The sequence below is a fragment of the Sceloporus undulatus genome, chromosome 1, assembly GCF_019175285.1.
Source record: "Sceloporus undulatus isolate JIND9_A2432 ecotype Alabama chromosome 1, SceUnd_v1.1, whole genome shotgun sequence".
Lineage (NCBI taxonomy): Eukaryota > Metazoa > Chordata > Lepidosauria > Squamata > Phrynosomatidae > Sceloporus > Sceloporus undulatus.
This window is the reverse complement of record NC_056522.1, coordinates 20790250-20811314: the sequence shown is the minus strand read 5'-3', so window position 1 is coordinate 20811314 and position 21065 is coordinate 20790250. Positions and strand designations below refer to the sequence as shown.

Sequence of the window (21065 nt, the reverse complement as noted above, 5' to 3'; positions counted from 1 at the left end):
CTGTTATGAGAGTTATGGCTAGAATAGCAATTCCAGTCTGTTAGTGCTTGTGAATGCTGACTCCGTGGGAGGTAGCTATTTTGGATTAATTAATCTGAATAAAAGGGTGTGTTTTTGTATACGTTTACAGAATTGTGTCATCATGCTTGTGGGAACATCCTTCCCTACCAGGAGTTTTATGTGCTTGAAATATCATTTTCATTCCATGGTGTGCTGTGAAATAGTTGAGTGGCATAAAGGGAGGGACAATCCACAATGATGAAATCATACATTATTAGTGCTACTCTTATTTTATCACATTTTTCAGTGTAATAGGTGCCTCACTAATTTTTATGTATCTAGACGAGAATAAGTATTTGTCATCATCAGGTTGTAGAGATAAGAAGGAAATTACAGTGTTTTCTTTTGTGGAACTGTAGGAAAGAGTGAAAGGAATTCCTTCCTGTTCTTTGTCTCTGGCCTAAGAAACAAGAGCTAAGGAGAAATTGTGTGTGTGTGTGTGTGTGTTGTGTGTCTTCAAGTCAATCTTGGCAAGATTTGTTCAGAGGATGTTTGCTATTGCCTTCATTTGGGATTGAGAGATGTGATTTGCCCAAAATAACCCTGTGGGTTTCATGGCAAAGCTGGGAATTGAACCCTGGATTGCAGGGTTGAGAAGGAGGTTGGCTTTTGCCTTCCCCTGAGGCTGAGAGTGTGTGAATTGCACAAAGTCTAGTATACTATATTATTATTATTATTATTATTAACTTTTATTTATAAAGCGCTGTAAATTTTTTATTATTATTATTATTATTATTATTATTATTATTATTATTATCCTGCCCTTCTTCCAAGGCTGGGGCTCAGGGCAACATATAACATTAAAAAACGCCATACAGTTAAAAACATACCAAAATACCGTATATATTCAACTATAAGTCAACCTCATGTATAAGCCGAGGACAAGTTTTGGGGCTGAAATTATGGATTTTGATATGACCCATGGATAAATTGAGGGTAAAACTTAGGAGCATATAGCAAAGGATCTAAATTACGAAGCAAAACAAAACATGTCAAAGAACTTACAAAATTCCAGCAGACATACAGTTGCTCTTTGTGCTCATTCTTAAGGCTGGATGGATGAGAAAGTAGAGGCGATTGGTGCTTCCAGGACAGATTATACTCTTGCCTTTCACCAGGGGATAGTTCTTTCTTTTAAATAAGAGTTAAGATATAGTACAGTGGGCCCTTCCCTTATGTGGGGGGATCTATTCTGGGCCGCCTGCATAAGGGAAATACTGTATATGGTGGAGCCCCATTAAAAACAATGGAGCTCATGCTCACAGCACAGTGCATTGCACAAACCATTACTTCTTCTGCCGTGCACCATTGCTTCTTCCGGCGCGGCTTTCAGCATATGCTGAAAGTCGTGAATGATGCAGGAGTACTATACTTACATTGACTCAAGGATAAGTTGACTCAGGTATATTTCTAGACTTATATAGTAGTACACTCGCTCCTCCATATTCACTAGGGTTAGGGGCACAAGACCCTCATGAATATGCAAAAACGCCATATTTTTAGCTGAGAAGACACCTCTCTAGGAAGCTCTAGTGCAACTCTGTGGTCAACGTCCGACAGACACTGGCCATAGAACTGTGCTGGAGGAGCTACAAAGGCCTAGTAGAGTGTTCTCTCTAGGAATCTCTAGGTCCTCCAGTGTGACTTTTAGTTCAAGTTGACCATAGAGTTGCACTGGAGGAGGACCTAGATATTGCTAGAGAGAACATATTAATCAAAGCTGTGAACAATCAAAGCTGCAAGTGTCAAAGCTGCCAATATGGAAGGATGAGTGTAATCACGAAATAATCCAACCTCTCGATTGGACTTCTGTAATGCGCTCTACATGGGGCTACCCTTGTGCCAAGTTCAGAAACTTCAACTTGTACAAAATATGGCAGCCAGGTTAATTACAGGTACTCGTCGTACCGATCACATAACACCGGTTTTGAAATCCCTTCACTGGCTGCCAATTAGTTTCCGGGCAAGGTACAAGGTGTTGGTGATTACCTTCAAAGCCCTACATGGCTTGGGTCCAGAATACTTAAGAGATCGCCTACTTCCATACTGTCCGTCCCGCACTCTAAGGTCCTCGGGGAAGAATCTACTTCAGCCAATAAAATCTAGGCTAACCTCATTTACCCAGAGGGCCTTTTCCATCGCAGCTCCGAAGCTATGGAATGACCTGCCGAAGGAGATCCGTGACATTTCTACTCTTACAGCCTTTAAGAAGGCTCTTAAGACGGATCTCTTCCGGCAGGCCTTCCCTACCTAGTTCTACTCCCCATTTACTGTGACTTATGTCACTCTGTCCACCAATTCTTCTCTTAAATTTAATGAGAAGAATTAAATTAAAATTAATTAAAATAAAATCCTTGCCTCAAGAAGAAGAGCCCTCCCTCCATGACATCATCATCAGACCTGGGAGGGAGTGAAAAAGAGAGGCCCAACTTCCATCAGGCCTAACTGTGAATGTACTCACTTCGCTCTCTTTAATTTTATTTTATTTTATTTATTTATTTATTGTATTTTATTTTATTATCTTTATTTTTACTGTTGTAACCCGCCTGGATGATTCCTTGTGATTGGGTGGGCTATAAATAAATTATTATTATTATTATTATTATTATTATTATTATTATTATTAGTTTGGAATATGTGATGGTTTTGTTTGTTGAGTATAATTGTGGAAAAAAATGTTGAAATATTGAATTTTTTTAAAAAAATGAAAATTAAAGGAAATTACAAAAAAAAAACCCTCTACAAATTTAATGCTAAAATCAAGTTTAAAAAGATTAAAATGCTATATAGTAAAATCTAAGTTAAGGAAAGAAACAAACAAAAACAGACACCTTGGCAACCCTCCGGAGTCAGGAGGCTGGTGGCCCCAAGAGGCAAGGGCGGCTTTTCTCCCCCGGAAGGGCCCTATTTGGCCAGCTGGGCGGGCAGGTGAGAAGGCAGGCAGGCAGGCAGGTGAGGCGCCCAAGGCTCAGCAGCTCCGCCTCTTGGGCCGCTCCCAGTTTCACTCTGAGGCCGGCTATAAGCGCTGGGAGGCCGGGAGGAGGAGAGAGAAAGCGGGGAAAGGGCAGCCTCCTCCTCGCCTTGTTGTAACCTGAGAAGGAAGGAAGGAGGGCGCGGCCAGGTGAGCCAGGAGGAGGCTTACCTGCGGAACCTGTTGAGCAGCTCCAGAGTCCAGAGACTAGGGAAGGAGGAGGCAGAAAGGGCGCAGCAGAGGCACCAAGGGACACACCTGGAGGCTTGCTCCTCTTGGGCTTCTTCTCCTCCTCCATCTCCTTCCACCTGCTGCCTCCTCTTTACCTGGCTCTCCCTTTACCTGCCATGGAGTCGCCCCGGGGGGCTGCCTTGCTCCTGGCCACGCTCTTCTCGGTTCTCCTTGCCACAGCACTGGGACAAGGTAAGGGCGCCTTTGCCTGCTTGTTCTGGACACCCCCCCCAATTCCCCCCCTTTTTTTTTTTGGGGGGGGGGCTCTTCCTCCCCAGGGTGACCAGATGTCCTCCAGGGAAATGGAGGACCTGGCCAAAAGGGAAAGCTAAACACGCTCTTATGGAAATGGTAAATGCGTGCTTCTTTTGGTCGTGCTCAAAATGGGGGGGTGTTTGGGAATGCCTCCCGTTTGGGGACTTTGGGAATGGCCTCCATTTTGAGAATGTCCCTGATTTTGGGCTTTTGGGAATGCCCCCCATTTTGAGAATGTCCCCCATTTTGGGACCCTGGGAATGCCCTCCATTTTGGGTCTTTGGGAATGTCCCCCATTTTGGAATTCTTCCTAGCCAGAAGGTTGAAATAGAGGACATGTGCTCTTTGCCACAGTACCTGGCCAAGGTAAGTGCACCTTTCCCCACCTTTTCTGGACCCCCTTCCCCAATTCTCCACCTTTTTGGGAGGGGACTCCTTCTCAGGGTGACCAAATGTCGTCCTCGCCTCAAAGGAGGACAGGACACCATGAAATGGAGGGCCCTCCAGGAAAAAAAAAGGAAGGATCTGAGCCAAATGGAAAGCTTAAAACTCTCCTAGAAGAAGTGTAAATTCAAGCTGTTTAGGCATGCTCAAAATGGGGCACCTTTTGGAATTGGGTTGAAATGGAAGACAAGTCCTGGGAAAGGGAGACGCCTGGTTACCTTGCTCCTTCCCTCACAGTCTCTCAGCCTCAGAGGATGGCAAGGGCAAACCCATTCTTGAGAAAGGGCTGCCTTTTGTTGTTGTTGGGTGCTTTCAAGTTGTTTTCCAACTTATGGGGTTTTCTTCAGAGGGGGTTTGACCTTGCCATTCTCTGAGGCTGAGAGAGTGTGAGGATGGGAGCAGGGTTGTGTGAAGGCACACAACAACAACAACTTTCTGCGTGTGCATTTTGAGTTCCTGCATGGCAGGGAGTTTGGATTGGATGGCCCTTGTGGTCTCTTCCAACTCTGTGATTCTATGAAAAGGGGGTCCCCACCCAACTCAAATGGTGCTTCGCCCTAAAAAATCCCTTTTTAAAGAAAGAGTGAGTGTAGTGGTTTGGGTGTTGGACTACCATGACTCTGGAGACCAGGGTTCGAATCCTGGCTCGACTGTGGAAACCCACTTGGGTGAGTCACAGTCTCTCAGCCTCAGGGAAAGGCAATGGCACAAACTCCTCTCTAAACAAATCTTGCCAAGAAAGCCCCAGGATAGGGTTGCCGTAAGTCAGAAACGACTTGAATTTTAGGCACACTACCACAAAAACAAGAACGATGTCTACGTTTTCCTTCGAGCCATAGAAATGGGAAAGAGAGAGGCCCAAAACACACTACAGAAATAATCCAGTTTGAGACCATCTTAACTGCCCAGGCTCAATGCTAAGGAATCATGAGAATTGTAGTTTATTGTGGCACCAGAGCTCTCTCTGACAGAGAAGGCTAAATGTTTGCCAAAACTACAATTCCCAGAACCCCCTAGCATTGAACCAGGGCGGTTAAAGTGGTCTCAAACTGGATTATTTCTGCAGTGTGTTTTGGACCAAAGTCAGGGATGCTCACAAAATGGCGCCTGGTCAGGGAAAGGGCTACAGGAGAGTGCTTTGTTTATGACAATGCCCTGGAGAGCCAAGGAGGCTGCTTCTGAGGGAAAGGCAAACAACTCGCCTCAAAGGCCTTCCCTCACTATTCCTTTTCTCCACAGGGTTGCCTTCCATGCTCCAAACACCACTGGGGCAGCATCCACACTGCAAAAATCCAGCTTGACACCATTTTAACTGCTCTGGCTCAGGGCTAGGGAATCCTGGGAGTTGTAGTTTGTTGCAACACTGACAGAGAAGGCTAAATGTCTCACAAAACTACAGTTGCCAAAATTCCCTACAATTTTGCCAGGGCAGTTGGTCTTGAACTGGATTATTTCTGCTGTGTGTTTAGGACCTAACCCAGAAATGTAGCCCCAAAGTGAGGCAATTTCAGCTGCTCTTATTTTAAAAATGTGTAAATCAGATAGGAATATGTGAGTGTTTGTTCGCTTTTGCGTTCATATTATTTAGCAATCCTCTTAAATATTTATTCCAAAATAAGACCCACTGAGCTAATGGATGAGAATTACAGTTCCCAGAATTCCCTAGCATTGAACCAGGGCAGTTAAAGTGGTGTCAAACCCAATTATTTCTGCAGTGTGTTTTGGCCCTTAGTTTTAATTTCAAAGGTGCTACAAGATTTCTTTGGATAATAAGCCTTATGGTGTGTGCGTGTGTATTATGGGCCTTCAAGTTGTTTCAGATTTATGGCAACTTGTTGTTGTTGTTCTTGTGTGCCTTCAGGTTGTTTTGGACTCATGGCAACCCTAGGAAAACCCTGTCATGAGGGTTTCTTGGCAAGAGTTGTTCAGAGAAGATTTGCCATTGCCTTCCACTGAGGCTGAGAAAGTGTGACTTGCCAAGGCCACCCAGTATGGCGACCCTGTAACAGGGTTTTCTTGGCAAGGTTTCTTCAGAGGGGGTTTGCCATTGCCCTCCCCTGAGGCTGAGAGAGTGTGACTTGCCCAAGGTCATAGTCCACTGCTCAAAGCACTACACCAAGCTCTCAAAGTTAATGGGCTGCTGTGTAATAAAAGGATACCAATACTTGGGGGTGGGAGCCAGAGTGTTGTAATGGTTTGAGCGTTGGACTATGATTCTGGGAAACGGGGTTCAAATCCCTGCTTGGCCATGAATCCCACTTGGTGATCCTAGCCAAGTCACACTCTCTCAACCTCAGAGGATGGCAATGGTAAACCCCCTCTGAAGAAACTTGCCAACAAAATCAGGTTTGCCTTAGGGTTGCCATAAGTCGGAACGAGTTAAAGACACGTAACAACAACAACAAAGTATTCTCTCCAGGGGGGTGATATACATCTGCGTACACATTGGTTGGGTCATCATATGGGTTGCTGGGTCTTCTCGGACATGTGCAGATATTGATAGTACATCTGCATTTTCTTTAGCATGAAGGAACTTTTGAAATAATTTGCAGGTCTTTGGGAATTGCTGCATAAAGATTATTATCCCTACAGCTCTAAACATTTTTATGTTTTCACTCACAATCTGTGTGTGGAATCCCTAGCAACCTCTTGCTGGATATTTATCTTTCAGGGGACCCTGGCTGAGAAACCTTGGTCTATAGGATAACCAGCTAAAGAGCTATCTTGTGTGTTTATGTGTGTATTGTGCTTTCAAGTCACGAGCTATGACTACCTATGTTCACAGGGTTTTCATAGGCAATAAATATTCAGAGGTCGCTTCTCTAGGTGATTCAGAAAGAATGGTGCAGAAGTAAAGCTGTTTTTATGCAGTTTTGCACCATTATTTTTGAATCACCCTGTATAGCCTGCAGCATCACCTGACATTCATTGGCAGTTCCTCATCCATGTAGTAACCAGGGCTGACCCTGACAGGACCATTTTACACAGAAAGCAACTTAGATTCATTGTATAGCTTCCAGGGAATCATGGTTGAGAATCCCTGGTCTATAGGATCACTATAGGATCTGTTTTGTGAGGGTATGTGTGCATTGTGCCTTCAAGTTGCCTGTTGACTTATGGCGACCCCATGAATTTCATAGGGTTTTCTTATATAGCCTACAACGCAGGGTCTTCGTTGGCAGACTTCCATCCAAGTAGTAACCAGGGCTGTCCCTGTTTAGCTTCCAAGATCAGACAGGACCTCTTCCTTTTTTTCACTCAGGAAGCAATTTCGAACCATTTTGTGCTTTGTAGGTATAGGAACAGCAAATGTGAAGGTAGTTGCCCAGAATGCTTCTCTTTCACCCTAACCTATGAAATTCTTTGTGCTGACATTTTCTGACTTTCACATTCAGATCCAGGTAGAGGCATTCTGTGCATATTTTTGTCCTGTTTTGGTTGACTGAATAAAGAGCCTTTGGATTTTTTCTTTCCCAAGATCCTCTTTCTTGAAAGGGACTTTTTCTCCCGATTGCAAAGGTTGAGGTTAGGAGGCTCCTCCTGTCGTGCCCCAAGAGGAAGTGGCTTTAAAATATAGCTGATGAGGCGACACTTCCTTGAAGCAATGATTCTGGAATGTTGTGTAATAAAGGACAGAAGTTGTGGCTGCACCATTAAAAATTGCTTCACTTAACTTTCTTCCTTCCCCTGCACATTACAGACAACAGAATTGGTCTGTGTAAATACAAAAGTTGTCAGCCTTGACTACTTTTGCAGTTTCTGGGAGGAAACGCCTCCCGTAAGACAAAAGAGAAGTCAGATTGTCTTGCTTTCATGGCTTTATTTATTTATTTGATTTCATTTCATTTGTATGCCGCCTTTCTCCCAGAACTGACCCAATGATGTCATATGAGCTGAATGGGGAGGGCTTTTTTCCTCTCCCAATCCAGTAACAGTAACTGTTTGTAAGTGGTGGCATTAAAAGAGATAGCAATGTTTTAGCATAAATCGACACAAATAAGACTCCATCCTTGAGACTAACAGGGAGAAAGAAAATTTTAGCATACACTTTTGTGGCCTCAGTCAGAAAACTGTATCAGTTTGGAACAGTGTGTGGGAAAACATTAATCAGAACAGCGCTGTGTAAATTTACAGCGCTTCATAAATAAAGGTTAATAATAATAATAATAATAATGAAGACTGCAGTCAAGAAATCGGAAGAAGAATAGGAATGGGAAAGGCAACTTTGAAAGAACTAGACAATACAGTGGTACCTCGGGATACGAAATACCCAGGTTACGAAATTTCCGGGATACGAAAAAATCCCATTGGAAATAATTGTTCCAGGTTACGAATTTATTTCGGGTTACGAAAAAATTTTTTGGTGCTTTTCGGCGCTTTTTCGCACGAAACGCGGCTTTTCCCCATTAGCGCCTATGGCAATTCGGCTTACGAAGGCTTTTCGGGTTACGAAAGCGGCCGCGGAACGAATTAATTTCGTAACCCGAGGGAGCAGTGTATTCTAAAGTGTAATGATACATAACTGAGCGCTAAAGTTAGAATAGTTCAAGCCGTTGTATACTTGAGCCCCATTGAAACTGATGGGGTTTGGGTGCAGCAGTACATGCGTGCCATGGGTTTGCACGCCATTTCCTCCTTGTCATGCGACTTTCAGCGTAAGCTGAAAGCTGCGTATAGGGCACCCACATATGATGCGGGAGCACTGTATAACTGCCGATTCTGCTAGTATCATCTCCTATCAAGAAAAAGGAAGACCTCTTTTTTCAAATGCTGAGAGGCTTTGACATGAACACGATGAGTGTAAAGATATACTTCCTGTTAGAAAATGGGAACTTACAGGAATTCTATGAGAGTTCTTCAAGAGACCAAGGGGTGACCTGCACCTGCCCCTTTTAGGCCAAATTGGTGCCATGACAACCTCATGCTGTAGCCCTGATTTCGCCTTTCTGCAGCCATGGCTTTTTGGCACTCCTTTGGCTCTGTGTCATCTAGATGCAGTGCCAGAGGAGCACCATGATGCCACCCACCGTGCGGTGCGGTGTGCAGAGTCAGGCCGGCCTGGGGGCAGAGTCGGGATACGTGTCATGTGGACGCCACACCCTGACTCCACCTCGGCTGGCCTTAATGGCTGATCTATACCAAGTCACCAGCTACTCTGCTTAATACAGTGGATCCTTGTTACACGCTGGGGTTTGGTTCCAAGATCCCCCCGTGTATAACAAAATCCGTGTATGCTCAAGTCCCATTAAGTATAATGACATAGCAAAATGGTGTCCCTAATAAAAAATGGAACATCAAGGTAAATTTATACTTTTTTGGAACATTTTCAAACCGTGTATGCTTAAATCCGTGTATAAAAAATCCGTGTATAAGAAGGGCCGACTGTACTTACGCACTCAAGGCTGTGGTTTCCTGGATTGAATCAGTTCACCTGTAGTGTGGTCTCCTTCATTTCCTACTGTCTTTTACATTACCAAGCCTTGTCTTTTTTCCAGTGAGTCATGTTGTCTTACACATCCAAATTACAACAGCGTCAGTTTAGTCATCCTGGCTTCTAATAACTGTTCGGGCTTCATTTGAAGTAAGACTAATTCAGTTGTCTTTTTAGCAGTCTAGGGTATCTGTAGAATTCTTCTGCATCACCACATTTAAAATATATTAATTCTCTTCCTGTCAGCTTTATTTACATTCTGGTTTTCACAACCATACATAGAAATTGGAAATATTATAGCTCTATCAAGCAGGATTAGAGTTCCTGTCCTCCCTCATCATCCAAACCCCAACTGTCAACTGCAGCTCCCAGCTGGCTATTCTTTTGTCAGTGGAGGATGAGGTGGGGTGGGGTGTGTGCATTCAACAAGAACAGAGCTGGGCATTCCTGTGTGTGTGTGTTTCCTTCCCCTCTAATGAAGCAATAGCTGTATTGGGAGGTGCAGTTGATTGTTGGAGCTTGGAAGGTGGGAGAGGACAGGTACCTTCACCCAGGTTGATGGGGCTTTACAGTTCCTCATCCTGCTTCAGGATCTCCTAAAGATTAAGGTTACAGGAGTCCTGGCCCAGATCCAACTTGACAATCTTAGACAGAAGTGCAAAGTACTGTTCCTAAATATATGCGTAAAAGAAAAAGAGAGAAGATTATTACATAGTCTTATATGTCCTAAGGACCTGTTTTGGTTTCTATAACATGGCTTTATTACAGAAAACAAGTGGTTTTTCAATGTTTGTGGCAAAGGCCTGTTACAGACAGGCCAAAATAAAGCTGCTTCGAGTCACTTTGGAGGTATGGTATTTCAATGATGCGTGAGTCCTAAGAGTCCAAAAGCCACACCAAAGCTGCATTCCAGTCCTTAGGACTGGAGCATGGCTTTGGTGCGGCTTTTGGACTCTTAGGACTCACGCATCATTGAAATACCATACCTCCAAAGTGACTCGAAGCAGCTTTATTTTGGCCTGTCTGTAACAGGCCAAAGAATCTGAGTTCTGGTTAGAGCTGACAGTTATCTGTATTTTCAGCTGAGGAATGTAGAACAAGTGTCATTATAGAGCTTGTTTACATTTGTCAGAGTACTTCAGTTTGCCCCCAGAATATTCTAGCCCCTGCGTCCCCCGCCCACCAAATTCACTTCCTCCTTACCAGCCAATATTTCAAGTCACTCTCCAGGAGCAAGTCACTCTAGGCTTGTCTGAGGTCAGAATGAGGCTGAGCACCTCATTCTGACCTTAGAGCAGGAGTTCCCAACCTGGGGGACGCTCGACCCTTTCTCGGGGGTTGCCAGATTGGGAATTCCCCCCCTGCCTCCCCCTTCTCCTTGCAAGTGCTGGTGCTGGCGCATGCACCACGCAGGGAAAAGGGGACGGGGATGTGTCTGCCTCCTCCTCTTCCTGCGGCTGCCAGGCAACCGCGAGGAGAACAGGATGGGGATGGGACTGCAAGCCACAGCAGCCTTTGTGGCCGGAAGTCCCGCCCCTTCCTGGACTCCCAACCAGTCAGGGAGGCCACGTGCGGGACTTTCATCTGCAATGGGGGTCGCGGCCCAATAAAGTTTGGGAACCACTGCCTTAGAGCAACTCTCACCCACAGCTGGAAGAATTGGAGTATTGGGTTAATGTAGACAAGCCCTTGGTGGGCACAGTCCCATAGCAATCTACACATGTGTCAAATTAGCTGAGTGTAATTATTCTGTAGATACATAACTGAAAGTAAAGCAAAAATATAAAATGTTGTGTTGGAATTTGTCATACGTAATTGCTAAAGAACAGTCATATTAGTCAGGTCCTTGTTTCTGCTGAATTCAAGTCAACATGGTGACTTCTGATAACATTTACAACACTGTTAGAATGCAAATAGATTTGTATTGTAACTATTTTGGACCTGGCCCTTAAAGAGTCAGAGAAGATTATCACACTCAGACTGCCTAGGGATGGGATCGATCTCCTGTCTTATCCCCTCCATTGGGGGGGGGGGGTTTGCACTGGTTCTGTCATTATCCTGTCATTGAAGCTGCATTGCATTAACACAAATTCCCGTTACTGCAAAAATGCCAGGGCACTGCCATTTCAGTGATGGGACAATGACAGGATCAGCGCGATGTCATTTGAAAGGATTTTGTGCGATCACTGCCACTCATGCTTTCTGGATGGGATAATGTCTGGAAAAGTATAACGTCATATAAAAGTCCTTCCCACAATGGTGCAGGATAATGATGTCCTGTCCCTCGTGTGATAATCTCCAGAAACTCAAAGCTACCTTATAGTGGGAGCTCAATTAGAATATAATGTCTTTTGTGCTAGGTTATCTTATGAATTACTTGTTTCCAGTGCCTGTAAGGGGTAAGAGATAACAGTGAAATAAATTTCTTTCTCACTCCAGCCTAATGACAGTTGTTTATGTTTTTGAAAACTGTAACTAAACACTTTTCCTAACTGATGGATTTCAATATTACAGAAGGATGTCGGTGTCAGAACAACAGACGGACAGTAGAATGTGTTCAAGTTGGTAGCACCTGCAGATGTAAATCTTATGGATCTAATGTCACAGTGGATTGTGCAACACGTAAGTACAAGAGCACAAGAAAACATAGAGAGCTTGCTTTACAGTTCTGAATATGAAGTGGAAATGTGTTGCTCCATCCAACCTACTTTTATTTGACATTTGTAATGAAAAGTCTGATAACTTTAAGATTGATATTTACTGTCTTATTTTTAGTAACATCAAAATGTTTGCTGATGAAAGCTGAAGTCCAAGGCACAAAGACTGGTAGAAGGTCAAAACCACAAACTGCATATGTAGATAATGATGGCATTTATAATCCAGACTGTGATAGCAAAGGTAACTTCAAAGCTAAACAATGTAATGGGACAACAACTTGCTGGTGTGTGAACTCTGCTGGCGTACGAAGAACTGAAAAGAGTGATTCAGACATCACATGCAATGAGGTAGTAAGGACAAGGTAAGTCTTCTAATGTGAAACTGCAACTACCTTTGAATCTGTATTTTTCACCAAAAAATTTCAATGGGTACATTTAAATAGATAACTGTAAAACTTTTTGATTTATGCATAGTTAGTATAAATAAGTAAGTAAGTAAATCACTTTGGATCTGTTTGAAACTTTGTGGTAGGAAGTAGGCTCAGGTCTACAAAAGTCTTTCAGGGCCAAAACAGACTGCAGAAATAACCCAGTTTGAGACCACTTTAACTGCCCTGGCTCAGTGCTAGGGAATTTGGGGAACTGTAGTTTGTTGTGGCACCAGAGCTCTTTAACAAAGAAGGCTCAATGCATCAATGTCTCAAAGTGGATTATTTCTGCAGTGTGTGTTGGCCCTCAGTCTCAATGGTGCGACAAGATCCCTTTAAAATGTAACTCATGCATTCTATTTGACATTTGTTATGTTTAAGTTGTCGTGAAAAAAAACTTTATATATTTAAAGTGCTTATATCTTGCTATTAAGCTCCCAGAGTAGCTCACAAGATATGTAGCATTATGTTTCCTTTCCTTAGGCTTACAATCTAACCCTGTTCTGTGAAGTGGCCTAAACATCTCTGAAGTATTCTTCAAGCTTTTTATTAGTGTACAGACTGACTGGACATTGTACTTTATTTTTCAGTTGGATTATTATGGAAATGAAACATGATGACAGGAATAGTCCACTGGACCAAGCAACCCTTGAAAGGTATATCTTAATAGTCTTCACAGTCCACTTATATTTTTGTGTAGTCTCAAAGATTTGCAATGTAGAAAGTGTACTGGTGGAATCCTTTTCAGAATGTAGCTTATAGAAAAATGATTTGTATACATGTATGATCTAAGTTATGATCATCTAAACAAAGACAAAGAGCCCTCCTCCAACCACCATCTTGAGGAGGAGAGAGGCCTGGCCGGAAGACAAAGAGCCCTCCTCCAACCACCATCTTGAGGAGGAGAGAGGCCAGGCCTGGAAGACAAAGAGCCCTCCTCCAACCACCATCTTGAGGGGGAGAGAGGTCTGTTCTGAAGACAAAGAGCCCTCCTCCAACCACCATCTTGAGGAGGAGAGAGGCCAGGCCTGGAAGACAAAGAGCCCCTCCTCCAACCACCATGCTTAGGGTTGGAGAGTAGGTCTGTTCTGAAGGACAAAGATGCCCTCCTGCCAACCACCCTCTGTGAGGAGGCGGAGCCTGGCCGGTGAGAAGACAAAGAGTTCCCTCCTCCAAGCCATCCATGCTTGAAGGAGGAGGAGAGAGGCCAGGCCTGGGAAGACAAAGAGCCCTCCTCCAGCCACCAACATCTTGAGGGGGCAGAGAGGTCTGTTCTGAAGAACCCAAAGAGCCCTCCTCCAACCACCATATGAGGAGGGAGAGAGGCCATGGACTGCGAAGACAAAGACGCCCTCCTCGCCAACCACCCATCTTGAGGAGGAAGAGAGAGAGGGCCTAGGCTTCTTGATATGATCAAATGAGCCCCCCTCCTCTCAACCACCATCTCTTGAGGGGTGTAGGAGGGCCTTGTGCCGTGAAGACAAAGAGCCCCTCTCCAACCACCATTCTTGAGGGGGAGAGGAGTGCCTGTTTGCCTAAGACCAAAGAGCCCTCCTTCTCAGCCCTCCTCCACCACCTCTTGAGGGGGACGAGAGGCCTGGCCTGAAGGACAACAGAGCCCTCCTCCCTGACCTACCCATCTTGAGGGGAGAGAGGGGCCTTGGCCTGGAAGGACAAAGAAGCCCTTCCTCCAACCCACGCCATCTTGAGGGGTGAGAGCGGCCTGGCCTTGCCTTGCAGAAAAGAGCCCTCCTCCTGCACTCACCATCTTGAGGGGGAGAGAGGGCCTTTGGCCCTGGAAGACAAAGAGCCCTCCTCCACCCATCCTCCCAAAGAAGCCGCCTCCAACAACACCATCTTGAGGGGAGAGAGGCCAGGCCTGAAGATAAAGAGCCCTCCTCCTGACTACCATCTTGAGGGGGAGAGAGGCAGGCCAGCAACAACAGGCCTCGCCTAGAAGACAACATTCTTTTTTAATTAATATCAATTATTTCTTTTTAAAATATTTTGATTGTACTTTGTATTTGTCATTGCAATTTTTTACTTGTACACCGCTATGATCAACGCGGAATAGCGGTCTATAAATAAAACTTATTATTATTATTATTATTATTATTAAACCAGTGATTCCCAAACTCTGGCCTTCTAGGTGTTTTAGAGTTTGGGTCTCAGAATCCCAAACCATTGGCCGAGATGGCTAACGCTTCTGGGAGCTGAAGTAAAAAACACCTGGAGAACCCGAGTTTGGGTATCACTGATTTTAACCCTTTTTCTAGCTGCTCTTAAAATGCTTATAATACATGCTATCATGTATTTTGTGCATTTTGGTTGGTCCAATAAAGGCATTGTAGTTTTGTGTATTTTACATGTTACTATATTTTGCTGTAAGGTCAACGGAGCTACTCCTGGATATGTTTGCATACTAAGCTGATATTAATAGCACAAAATAGGTGAACTAAAGGGCTGTCTTGAATCAGTTCAGAATCTATCCCTACTGCCAGGTATAAGAAAAAAGTACACATACAGTTGCAGAGTCAAGAACCCAATAAAAATTAACAAAGACTGTACATGTCCTTTGGATCACATAAAGGTGTAATTGCAGATGACATGGGTTTCAAAATTAACATATTAAAGTGATATTTTAGTGTAAACGTTTTTATTCTTTTAATTTGCAGAAACATCGGAGATTCGCTTTATCAGCGTTACAAATTGGATCCAAAGCACATCAGTGTTATGGTATGAATGGGAATTCTTGGGGTCCAATGGCAATTTTTCTTGTATTCTTATAGTTTGGTTCAGAACAGTGGCCTCTCAAACATTTCCGGTGGTAGAACCCACCTTGAACCCCAAAATGGAACTTGCTGGAAATATTTAACTTTATTGCATCAAGATCTGTTGCAAAAATAATTCATAACCATCTACATAAATACCAAAGTATAGAGTAAAGGATCCTGCTGAAAGCACTATAATGTAACAAATCAGCTAAAGAAGGTAGATACATTTTAATTTGCCTTTGAAAACAGGATTCAAGATGCAGCTATCCAGTTCTCTCATGGAAGAGTGTTCCAGTATTCCAGTGGGCTTTTGACTGGAAAAACAAACAAACAAAACCTCAAAACATTCCTGCTTTTATAGTGGGGATGGGCCAACTGTAAAAGGGGGGCAGAAGCAATTTATTTGCCTGGAACCAGTATGGCTTCTGGTGCTACCAGAACCTGAAAGTGACATAACACTGCTTCTAGTTTTAATGTTTGAGCAAATAGGCCAGTGGAAGGGAGGGGGCAGGGATCAAGCTAGTGGATGGAAAGAGAACTCAAACTCCAGTATTTTTGTGGCAGTTTGTTTGATTTGGGGGACATAATTAGCCTGAATTTTTTAAAAAAATGTGGGGATTGGGAATACCTGGGAGGGCTTTAGAGATTGTACAATAAAAGCCACTTGTGGCCTTATTTGCCACACTCCATTATGGAATCTTAATCAGATGTCCTTATGTAATGGGATGCAAGTTTCATAGCTGAACAAATCTGAATTCCTGTTTGTTGCACTGTTGCATTGTATTTTGGTATTTCTCTTGTTTATTTGCACACTGTAAAAGCTGAACTTGAGTATAAACCAAGAGTATAAAAGGAGCATACTGAAAAGCTTTGATTCTTGACCTCTTGTAACACAGGTTTTTGAAACTTTAATTGCTTGTACTAGTCAAAGGATTATTTATACTCTTGAGACTTCTAAAAAGATTAGAAGTAGAACACAGTGTAATTTGATTGTGTAGTGGTAACTATCTGCCTTATTTTTCCAGTATGAAAACCCTTACATTACCATTGAATTGAGACAAAATGCTTCAGCTAAATCTTTCGCAGATGTGGACATAGCAGATGTAGCGTACTACTTTGAAAAAGATGTAAGTATGCCAGTCTGTAACAACACAGTGGAATGGGGAATGGCTTGTGTATATTCAAGCAGCATCCACAGTGCAGAAATAATCCAGGTTGATATCACTTTAACTGGCATAGCTCAATGCTGTGGAATTCTGGGAATTGCAGTTTTCTGATACATTTAGCTTTCTCTGTCAGAGAACTCTGGTGCCACAACAAACTACAGTTCCCAGAATTCCATAGCATTGAGCCATGGCAGTTAAAGTGATGTCGGTCTGGACTATTTCTACAGTGCGGATGTAGTTGTGCATTTTAAATGTTTGTATTGTTTGGAAGAGCAGTTAAATAGTGCTTTTACTCTTTTAGGTAAAAGAAGACCCCGTGATTCAAGACAGCACTCTTAACGTTATGGTTGCAGGAGAACCTCTTAAATTCAGAGATGCTGTAATCTACTATGTTGATGAAAAGCCACCAGAGTTCTCAATGAAACGTTTGACTCCTGGAGTTATTGCTGTAATTGTGGTTGTAGTCCTGGCAATAGTTGCTGCTATTCTTGTATTGGTATGTTTTTGCCTTTTCCTTTGAAAATTAGCCCTATTCTTCAAACAACCCTCGAAGAGTGTCTGACACTTAAAATTAAAAAAAAACACACACAATAGAAGTAGAAAAAAGTAGGCTGTTACAACATGAGTAGAACTACTAGTACATAAAAAATATCTGTTTAAAAATATCATGCTCAGTACCAGATGATCCTTCTTAGGAAAGCATTTCAGAGTCACAACTGAAGGCCCCCATGTGGATCAATAACTTCCTGGAGTCACTTCCCAAGCTATCAGTGAGGTGGGAGCTTGAAAGGGCTTCTGAAAGGATCTTGATGATGATGATGACGATTTAGATTCATGTTATGTCTGAGACAGTGTTTGGCAATCTTATTAGGTTGTAATGGTTGCTACTTTGGTCCTAAAAATGGTTAAAGTTAGAGTAGACCTTCAGGCTGACTATAGGCTGAATTAAGCTAATTGCAAATTTGTTCAAGTATCTGCCTTTGCTTAGAATGGGGCATGTTAGTGACTTTATATATTAGATGTTTATGTCGATATACGAACCATACAAACTACCTAGAGCCCTAAGATCTCTCAGTCCTACCACCATCCCAGGCTCACCTGGTGATAGGACACGAGAGAGAGCCTTCTCACTGGCTGCTCCCACCCTCTGGAACTCCCTTCCATTGGAGACTAGGTTGGCCCCTCACTGCTGACCTTTCGCCAGCAGGCGAAGACATTTTTATGTTATTTAAACAGGTCTTTTGCTATCTTGCAGGTTTGGTTTTACTGGGAGATGAGGGGGTTGGTTTTAGATTATTTTTAACTTTGTATGTTTTAAATTTTATATTTGTATTTTTAAATATTTTTTACGATTTCAACTGTACGGTTTTAATTGTTGTTTTAATGTGTTTTATATATGTTGTTAGCTGCCTTGGGTCCCACTTTGGGAGAAAGGCGGGATAAATATTGAGTGCTATGGAATATGTTTTATGCCACAGAGATTATTTAAAATGCTATTCCCCATCTTTTTTTAGTCATGGGGAAACCTGTGAATGAACTGCCATCACACAATGCCCCAGGTGTGAAAAGCCATTCTCAGAGTGTTCACCCTATTGGCCGTCACATAGTGCCACTGTCACCTCCCTTCCCATCCCCACCCTCCTCCTCACATTTTAAAAATTATTTTTTCCACATTTTTGCACAATTTTGGAGCTCTGAAGCATCAACATTTTGAAAAATCATTTAAAAAAGCTTAAATTGGGGCTACAAAGCTCTGCAATTGTGCAAAAACAATTGGAAAAAAAACCTAAAGAGAGGAAGGGAGGGGTTAAAGGAGAGGATGGGAAGAAAGCGCCCTGGAAAGGCAAGATCAGGGCCGTGGCGTGCAGATGCCATGGCCCCAATCTGGCGCAGCTGGAGGCGGCTGCAAGCCACCCCAGCCTCTATGTGACCTCAATGGCATCAAGATAGTACAGATATTCTATAGGTCTTAGTTCCTTCAACTGCCTTAAGTTTTGTGAAAGACCTGGCCTAATACATTTTTCTTACTACAGGTCTTCACTAGAAGAAAGAGAGGAAAATATGAAAAAGCTGAGGTAAGTGCTTGATTAAAAACAAAGAGAAGGAGCAGTTCAGTATTTAAGCAAATGATATAAGGAGCTTTTCTATCAGATTATAACAGAAAATCTCTAATAGAATGAGTAACACTTCTCAGTGCCTATATCCAGTGCTTACTTGCCATTTAAAAACTATTAGAAAGTTCATGGACCATGTTTTTAACAAATATGCCAGTACTGTGTATGCATATGCCAATTGGTTGGCATTTCCAGTGTTTCCAGTCTGTATCTTCCATAAAGAAAGTAGTATCTATTTTCTCTGGAGTCAAGGATTTAATACCCTGGATGAGAATGTTTTTTCTTGTAATAATAGACAAAATTGTACAGTTACAGCTATGTGCACATTAATTCCTTCATGGATTAGTTAAGGTAGCAGTTGAAAAGCTGAACAAAATGTATTTGTAACGTAGTATTGGAACTGTATGCATCTCAAAGCCATCCATACCATTACAAAGTAAACCATTGTGCAGAAGGAGTTTTCTAACAAACAGGATTCAGTAGGCTTGCCGCAAGCAGTTTGAGACTGAATTCTCCCAGAGCATGTCCACTCCTGCTTTACATTGGAGCAAACAATTTTATTCATGTTTCTCAGGTGTTAACTTGTATACATTCTATTAGGATTAAGTGATTAAAAATTACTCTAAAGGCTTAAGGTTAACAAGGAATAAAAAACTTCTGTTTTCTCTGCAGATAAAGGAACTGAATGAAATACCGAGAGAACGAAACTCATAAATGCTGTAATGTGAAACAGAAGAATGGGTTAGAAGTGTAAAAATTTAATGAAGGCTAGGCATATAGATGCTTCAGTTTTATACTATCCTGTAGTTTAGTAAGAGGATTACTTTATTGAGCCTAAGCGGCATGTTTTCCCTTTTGGGGCTGTAAATTTTTTTAAAAAATTTGAGAACTAGTTTGGCTAGATGAGTGTCATTCCTCTGTCATAGTTACAATTGTAAGACTAGCAATATCTTATCATTGGATGTATGCTTAGAGACCATTTTATGTAAACGTTTTTGTATGTCTAGCAAACTACTACATCTGATGGTTGCCAGACATCTCTTGCATACATTGGAATGTTGTGTGTTTTCTAATGTTTGTACATATTTTCCTTCAAATTATCTGGAATTTTTTTACAAGTAATGAATAAAATCTGAAACAAACTTATGCAGTTCTGTGGTATCACTAACTTTCATTTCCATGGAACACTTTCTTTTACTGTGTCTTAGTTCAGGAGGAAAGGCTGTATTATTAGGACGTTTATTAAGATTCATTAAGATGGTGGGCATCTTTGTTGTACATCTGGGGAGACAGTGCTGCTGAATGACCATTTGTCCCTGCACCTCTTTATTAGGGAGACAGCAAAAGCATGTAATTCCCATCTTTTCAGGCTCCCTTAAAATGCACAGACTGGCCTTGCCATTCACCAACAGAACAATACACAGATTAACATGCAAATCACCTCTCAACCAAGAGTATATATACCCCACTCTCTTCCATTCCAGCATTCTCTGAAGATGCCAGCCACAGCTGCTGGTGAAACGTCAGGATTAAACTCTTCTAGAAGACAGCCTCATAGCCTGAAAACCCCACAAAAAATATGGATGCTGGCTGTGAAAGCATTTGACTTTACACTGGCTGTATCACTTTGTGTGGTGATGCCCCCTGCTATTCACCTGCCCATGTGAGCTCACTCCTTTAGCTGTGTGTTTCACTAGTGGTGGTGGTGGTGGTTGGGAAACTCATGAGGCTTGGGAGCAGGATATACCTTCTGTGGCTCAGACTGGCTGGAACAAGGAGTCAGAGCACATGGCGGCAGGGGAGAAATGGCAGCAAAAAGGACCCTGCTTTCAAATTTGGGACCATGCTTAAGCTTTGTGAGCTTTGCTAGGATTTGGCTGGCAGGCTAGAGCTGTGCTGCTGTTCCTGCTTTTTTTTTTCATTGGACAGGCTGAGAGAAGAGGTAGAAGAAATAATGGGGGGGGGGGAGAGACAAGAAGCTGTGTGGGGAAGGCATATCTGGGGAAAGAGGGGGAGGAGTATCTCGGGTTAATTCTTGGAAAGAGTCCTTCTCGTTGGAGTGGCTTGTGTAGTTAAAATATCTCCCTTTCCCCATCCACACCAGTCTCTATTCCAGAGCATGTTGCTTCTGTAAATCTGCTACACACATACGGGTGGCCCCAACAAAGGATTTAGAGTGCATCCTTGCAGGGGAGAAACTTCTCCCTTTGCACCTGGTCACTTTGGGAGCAGCAACCAAGTAGCTGGCTGAGCAGCCACTGTGAGGCCTCATGACCACTCTGGCCTTTCCCAAAAGGCTGGCATGGGTGAGTGGCTTCTCGGTTGCTGCTCCCAAAGTTGACTGAGTGCAAAGGGAGCAGTGACCAGGATAAGTTGTTTTAAATTTGCACTAGAATAGCAGACTAATATCAAGAAATATGCATGGGGTGAGGGGCACTCGGATATATCTGTGACAGGTTTTTTGGATTTGACTGAAATTTAGATGTAGTGAAAACCAAGTTTATTAACATATTAGTGTCATTTGTATAAACAAT

At 42.8% G+C, this 21065-nt stretch overlaps 1 protein-coding gene across 1 annotated transcript; it reads left to right on the top strand.

Moving 5' to 3' along the window:
- Positions 1-3068: 3068 nt before the first annotated feature.
- EPCAM (epithelial cell adhesion molecule) lies at positions 3069-19677 on the top strand. Its single transcript, XM_042466622.1, has 9 exons — positions 3069-3454; positions 11907-12014; positions 12168-12411; positions 13068-13133; positions 15153-15213; positions 16277-16378; positions 16719-16913; positions 18451-18492; positions 19204-19677. Exons 1-9 carry the CDS (start codon positions 3379-3381, stop codon positions 19243-19245), a joined length of 936 nt encoding a protein of 311 aa, XP_042322556.1. The 5' UTR covers positions 3069-3378; the 3' UTR covers positions 19246-19677.
- Positions 19678-21065: the final 1388 nt, after the last annotated feature.

Coding starts and splice junctions, on each gene's coding strand:
- EPCAM (XM_042466622.1), top strand. CDS start 3,379: ATGGAGTCGCCCCGGGGGGCTGCCTTGCTCCTGGCCACGCTCTTCTCG. Junction 16,914..18,450: donor TTGCTGCTATTCTTGTATTG/GTATGTTTTTGC, acceptor TTCTTACTACAG/GTCTTCACTAGAAGAAAGAG. Junction 18,493..19,203: donor GAAAATATGAAAAAGCTGAG/GTAAGTGCTTGA, acceptor TTTTCTCTGCAG/ATAAAGGAACTGAATGAAAT.